The following is a 6230-nucleotide window of genomic DNA, read 5'->3' as shown; positions in this document are numbered from 1 at the left end:
AGTAAAAGTGAAAAGTTAGAAATTTAGATGATAAATTTGTTATTGTGTAAGTTTTAGGAGAAAAACGAATTAGTTAAAAAATGAGGGAGCCAGAATGGAAAATACCGAGGAGTCAAAATGGAAATTACATTAAAGGACAAATTTGTAATTTGAGGTGTGTTGTCGGTGGCCTTTGCCACGACTTTGTCCTTTCAGATATAGTAGAATGGATTGTGCTGTAATTCTAAATGTAATATAGGATATTATAATATAATATAGATTTTGCTTATATATAGAAGATGCTAGGCACGATCGTGCTTGGTGGGAAAGACGACAGTGCGTCCTTGCTAGGCACAACCGGTGGTTTAGGCACTGCAACATTTGTAGTCCCCTATTTATCAGACTAGGTCAAAGGTTATGCAGGCATAGGAGCGATCGTGCCTAGTCAATGCCCGGCCTCTTTGATCACCAATATTGCACACAGGATTGTGCCCTGAGGTGTGCTTTACAACGAAGTCGGCACACTCATGCTTTGGACTATTGGGTATATCTTTTTATTTTTGAATCTATGCTATAATGTAGTTTTGATTGGGAAGGACGCAAATAGATCACTCGAGAGCCTTTGGAGGAGGAGAAGGAAGAACATAGGGTTTACCCAACATTAGCCATTAGAGGCGAAGCCTGTTTGTTGTGCTGGATCTCTAAGCAAAGTGCTTGGAGTGTGAAGAAAGCTCAGATCAACATTCAAGAAGATATCAGATAAGCACTGTCGTTCTGGTTTTCTTATAAAATCTTATTTTGCCTATACATGGTTGTTTTTGAACGGCAAATTTGGATCACCACCCGATCATATCAATCTCCACGAGGCAATATTGCCTATACACCAATTCAGGAGGAAACCCAATAAATCTAGGAGAAACCCTCTTGTGGGAATTGAACCTTGGACCAATTGGTCCCTAAGCCTTAACTCACCCCTAAGATACCACAAGACTATAATGCCATGGGCCCCTATAAATAGTTTAATTGCTAATCTGCAGGAAAAAAAATGACATTTAACAAAATAGAATTCAAGTATCTTAATATAAAGAACGAGCTCATATGAGGTGCCACGACGAATAAAGAACATATCATTCAATGTTAGCGAACACATCAAAGTGTTCCAATTATAGAAAAGACACGATAAGGTAACCTAGTAAATGATAATATGTTAACTATAACTCGATACATGTTTGTAAAGGAACATTTTTTTGTTTTTGACTCACCACCACGTAAGCTAACAAGTTTTAGCATGCAAAAAAGAGCATACGATCCCTAGTAGCAAGGGTAAACAACTGTAGCATTAAAAAGGCATCCACAGATAATTATGAAGAAGAATGACCTTGCATTGTTAAGCATGTGTAATACTTTACAGAAAGTTTACATTATAAATATATGTTCCAAGTGAAGTTGTGTAAATCCAACATATCAGCATTAACTGGCTTTTTTATATATATTTCATGAAGATGTCACTTTTTATGTGTTACTGAGGGAAATATTCAAACAACATGATCCCTACTCTAAAATTTGTAAAAAAGGTAAATGGGGTTACATGGATTGAGTGTACTTGAAGCGGAGGTAGGCTTTGATGAAGGGATCTAACTCACCATCCATTACTGATACTATATCTGTCGTTTCATATCCTGTTCTTACATCTTTCACAAGCTTGTAAGGGTGGAATACATAGTTTCTAATTTGCTGCCCCCAATCTGCCTTCACTGTATCTCCTCGTATCTGTTTAATTTCCGACGCACGTTGTTCTACTGCGATCACCATTAATTTTGCTTTCAAACGGCTTAAAGCTTTGATCTTGTTAGCTAGCTGAGACCTTTCTTCTGCACAAATCAAAATTTTAAAAAATAAATTAACAATAGACGAGATGAGCAAGCTTATGTACATGTCGAGTTGGGTCCCATTGGGTCAACCTGGAAACACTTACTTTTTTTGACCAATTCTATTTTTACAGTTTCATAAATAAGCAGTGTTTTAAATATTGTAACAATAAAAACAACCATAATAGACAACTAGATAACTTTTTACATTAAAGCTTTCCAAAAAGATATTTTAGTGTAACCGGGATTGACTTGGTGACCAAGTGAATTATATGCACATCAAGCAAGTTAGGAGGTGCGGGGCCGGGAGTGCACACTTGTTTGAGTTGTTTAATTTTATAATAAAATAACTGCCTTCAGGCAGTTACCAATTTCATCCCCAAATTCGAAATTAGGGTTCTTGGTCACTTTCTGGTTTATTACAAATTCACATACACACACTAAAAGTTCGATTTCTCAATCTGAGTTGTATCCGAATGAATTATTCAAGAGAACCACCGAATTAATTTGATCTGAAAGTGATCACACGCCTCTAAGATTATTCGTGGTTTAAGAAATTCCCCAACACAGGTCAATAACGATTTGGGATATTTTTATCCAAAAGAATAAAATGGCTTAAGTTTAAGGATTTAACAAAGAAAACAGGTCAAATGAAGAGAGAAAGCAGCACCTGTACAACGAACGGTTACTCCGGTTGGAATATGGGTTATCCGAACAGCGGTTTCAACTTTATTAACATTCTGACCACCGCTCCCACCAGCTCTCGAGAACCCTATTTGCAGGTCTTCCTCTGGTATTTCAACATTTAGTGAATCTTCTGGAAGAAGAGGCATCACTTCAACGCCAGAAAAGCTTGTCTGCATCAATAAACACAAACTCCGGACTTATTGGAGGGTATTTTAGACATCTGAGTAAATAATAGTGAGTAAAAGTCAATACCTGACGAAGACCTTTTGAGTTAAAAGGAGATTGTCTAACAATTCGATGTGTTCCTTTTTCACCAGACAAATATCCAAACGCATATCGACCTTCGACCTCGATTGTAGCTGACTTGATCCCAGCTTCTTCTCCCATTGACTTTTCAACCACTCTTGTTTTGTATCTTTGTCTCTCTCCCCATCTTACGTACATCCTTAGAAGCATATCAGCCCAGTCCTGCACTGAATATTATCAAGTAAACTTCCATAAAATGTGATATCATTCATGGCCATTGATGATGATGGTATATGAACGAAATGATAAGTGACGTTAAAGTTTTACTTAATTACCTGTGCATCGGTACCTCCAGCACCAGCAGTTATATTGATAACAGCACCTTCTTTGTCATAAGGGCCCGATAGAAGCTGACTCAGCTCAAACTTGTCCAAAGCCTTGTTCAATTCTTTAACAATGGTGGCAGCCTCTTCAAGAAGTGCGGTATCAGTTGACTCCATCTCTTCTGTTAGGTTAACTATGGTTTCTGCATCATCAACCTGAACAACAAATCAAACTTAAACATGACCTCTAACGCATCAAGTAAAGGTGGCAATTTTGACCCGTATAAAAGTCAAACCATGGTTTGGAACTCGTTGAGAAGATTTATCTTGTCTTTAACATCCGTGAGAGCCATAAGTGTTTGTTGAGCGGATGAGCGATCGTCCCAAAAAGAATCAGTTGCTGCTGCTTTCTCTAACTTAGCAACTTCTTCTCCTAATTGCTCCAGACCAGCAGAAGCCCTAATTTCTTCAACACGCTTCGAGGTTGCCTCAACTTCCTTCCTTAAAGTATAAAAATCTGTTTCCATGCTTTAACCATTAATATGTTGATGTACACGGATACAAACAATTTAAAAATGATTATTGTGGATACAGGTAGCAATAATTAGTTTCAAAACATGAACGAAAACAGCCCTTAACCGGTCAACAAATTCATCATGAAATAATTAGTTTCATATTCCAATTGCATGAGTGATTACCTTGCATTGCCCATACGCCTGTTTCAGTGCTAACTCCTGCATCTGGTGTTGCGGACAAAACTGAACTAACTCCAAATGCCAAACAAATAGAACAAGAATGAGCAACCATACAAAACAACTATTGAATATATGTTTAGGAATGAATGAACATAGAAGCCTCCAATGTCCAATCATATATGTATGCTTCTACAATCTACATATGCATTGATATAACTTCTTATTGCGAAGGAGTTGGACTTTGACTTCACCCAAACAGTTAAAAGTTAAAACCATGGCCGGCCCTGAGATTGGGCGGGGAGGACTACCGGCCAAGCCCGATATTTCGATTGGCATTAGGTTTAGAACTCGAACCCAATACCCAATTTCGTTAAGGCCTAAAGGCACGTTTTTCCGAGCTCGGGTACACGAATTCTCAGGCCAGCCCTGGCCCTGGTTAAAACATACACAACGGCCATGGATTTTGCAAGTATAAAGCTGAGATCATATATATATATATATAATAACAAGCTAATCCTTCAATCAAGCAACAAAAGCATCTTATAATTATTCTGGATTAGGAGTTTCATCAATATTGGAAAAAAAAAATGTGAGTATGAAACATGGAATTTATTACCTTTGGAGTGAGAAAAAGAGAGCGAATGTGAAGGGAATGGTAGGGTTTTATATGCAGTGAGTAATGGTTTAGGAGTCAAGTATGGCGATCGAAGCTTGTGGTCAGCAGCAGCAGCAGCAGCAGGTGGTGAAACGAAGAAGCCATGGACAACACTTTCCATGGAACTGGAACAAGAGGATAACGCAGGGAACCTAACCTAACCTAACCTTGATTGTAAAAATCAATTTCTCTTTACCTTTTACTAGTCTACGACTCTAAAAGGTGCGGGTTGTTTTTTTATGAGATAAAATGTATATATTTGGAGAAATTTGTAGAATAACTAGCCTAAGCCGAATATTTCTCTCTCATAATGTATGTATGTTTGTGTTTCGGTTACTTGTACATATTACTCATAACATGATCTCAAAAAAAATTACATCGAGTCAACCAATTAAAACAAAAACACTACCATACTTTTACTAAAAAAAACTAAAACAATGGAAAGACTATAATTTTAAACTGAGAGCAAAATTGTAATTTTTCAGGACAAATGAGCATGTACCAGGCATGCCTGGACGAATAAAAATTATACCTATGCCCGCCCGCGTTGCAGGGTGTTAACTCAAATATTTCTTAGTTTCATAACATGTATGCATACATTTAGGTTACTTGTACATACTACTTATAACACGATAAAAAAATACATCGAGACAACCAATTAAACGAAAACACTACCATAGTTTTACTAAAAAAAACAATAACAGGTCTGTAATTTTGAGCTGGGGTAAATTACTAATTTGTCAGGACCAATAAGCGAGTGTTAGACAACTGCTTGACACAATAAAAGTTACACTGAGTCAACTAAGCAAAATAAAACAGTACTATAGTTTTGCAAAAAAAAAAAAAAAAAGTAAAATGATGGCAAGATCATAATTTTTAACTGGGGGAGAAATCGTAATTTTTGAAATGGGAGGAAAATCATAATTTTGAACAGGGGGCAAAATCGTAAAAAATATTTTTGAACTGGGGGCGAAATCATAATTTTAAACTAAGGGCAAAATCATAATTTTAAGCTATGGGGAAAACATAATTTGATTTTGAACTATGGGCAAAAACGTAATTTTGAGTTGGGGGCAAAATCGTAATTTTGCGCTAGGGGCAAAAACATATTTTTATTTTGAAGGTGAGGCAAAAGCGTAATTTTAGACGGAGGGCGAAACCGTAAATTTAAACTGGGAGTAGAATTAAAAATGGGTTTTTGAACTGAGGGCAAAAGCGTAAATTTTGAGTCAGAGCAAAAATATAATTTTATTTTGAATTAGGGGCAAAGCGTAATTTTAAACAAAAGACGAAACCGTAATTTTAAGCTGAGAATAAAATTAAATTAAAAATGGGTTGGTCCAATAGTGTAACAACTCTCACCAAAACTATTATTTCTTATTATATTTTGTCCAATAGGAAACCCTAATTGAGACCCCCAAGTGATACTGCATGAACCCTAAAATTTTCAGAACAATCGGAATCAGGATCAGGGCCCCTAAAACTCAGGGGGGGTATTTCCTAGTTAGTATTATTCAAACTGTTTTCGATAGAAATTGAATTTTAACGAACCGTCGACTCACCCAAGCTACTGGGACGCGTGGCTACCTCATATTAAAAGTGACCTCTCGCGCCACGCGCCAGGACCAGGTTTTCCTGTCGTGACACGCGAGCGCGCCGTTTTTCCAGTATAAATAGAGGAGTTTGGCACTTGATTTCCTGCGTTGGTTCGACGGTAAAATTCGATTCCTACACCCAGATATCGTCGAAATACCACAAAAACCTACATAATCTCGAA

General features: G+C 37.1%; 1 protein-coding gene across 4 annotated transcripts; it reads right to left on the bottom strand.

The window, feature by feature from the left end:
- Positions 1-1340: 1340 nt before the first annotated feature.
- On the bottom strand, positions 1341-4662 carry LOC110941881 (peptide chain release factor PrfB1, chloroplastic). 4 transcript variants are annotated; one of them, XM_035976579.1, is made up of 7 exons: positions 4415-4662; positions 3802-3870; positions 3400-3620; positions 3116-3319; positions 2787-3002; positions 2518-2704; positions 1341-1850 (listed from the first exon to the last, which is right to left on the bottom strand). In XM_035976579.1, the coding sequence occupies exons 1-7, from the start codon at positions 4572-4574 to the stop codon at positions 1564-1566; spliced, it is 1344 nt and encodes a 447-aa protein (XP_035832472.1). In that variant the 5' UTR covers positions 4575-4662; the 3' UTR covers positions 1341-1563. The 4 variants fall into 4 exon arrangements, with proteins under 4 accessions (XP_035832472.1, XP_022039264.1, XP_035832474.1 ...); XM_022183572.2 differs by having other exon boundaries at positions 1426-1850; positions 3802-3861; XM_035976581.1 differs by having other exon boundaries at positions 1426-1850; positions 3802-3866; positions 4415-4661.
- Positions 4663-6230: the final 1568 nt, after the last annotated feature.

The sequence above is a fragment of the Helianthus annuus genome, chromosome 8 (assembly GCF_002127325.2).
Source record: "Helianthus annuus cultivar XRQ/B chromosome 8, HanXRQr2.0-SUNRISE, whole genome shotgun sequence".
NCBI classification, from domain to species: domain Eukaryota; kingdom Viridiplantae; phylum Streptophyta; class Magnoliopsida; order Asterales; family Asteraceae; genus Helianthus; species Helianthus annuus.
Note: the sequence above shows the minus strand (reverse complement) of the source record. Positions and strands in the feature narration are given on the sequence as shown.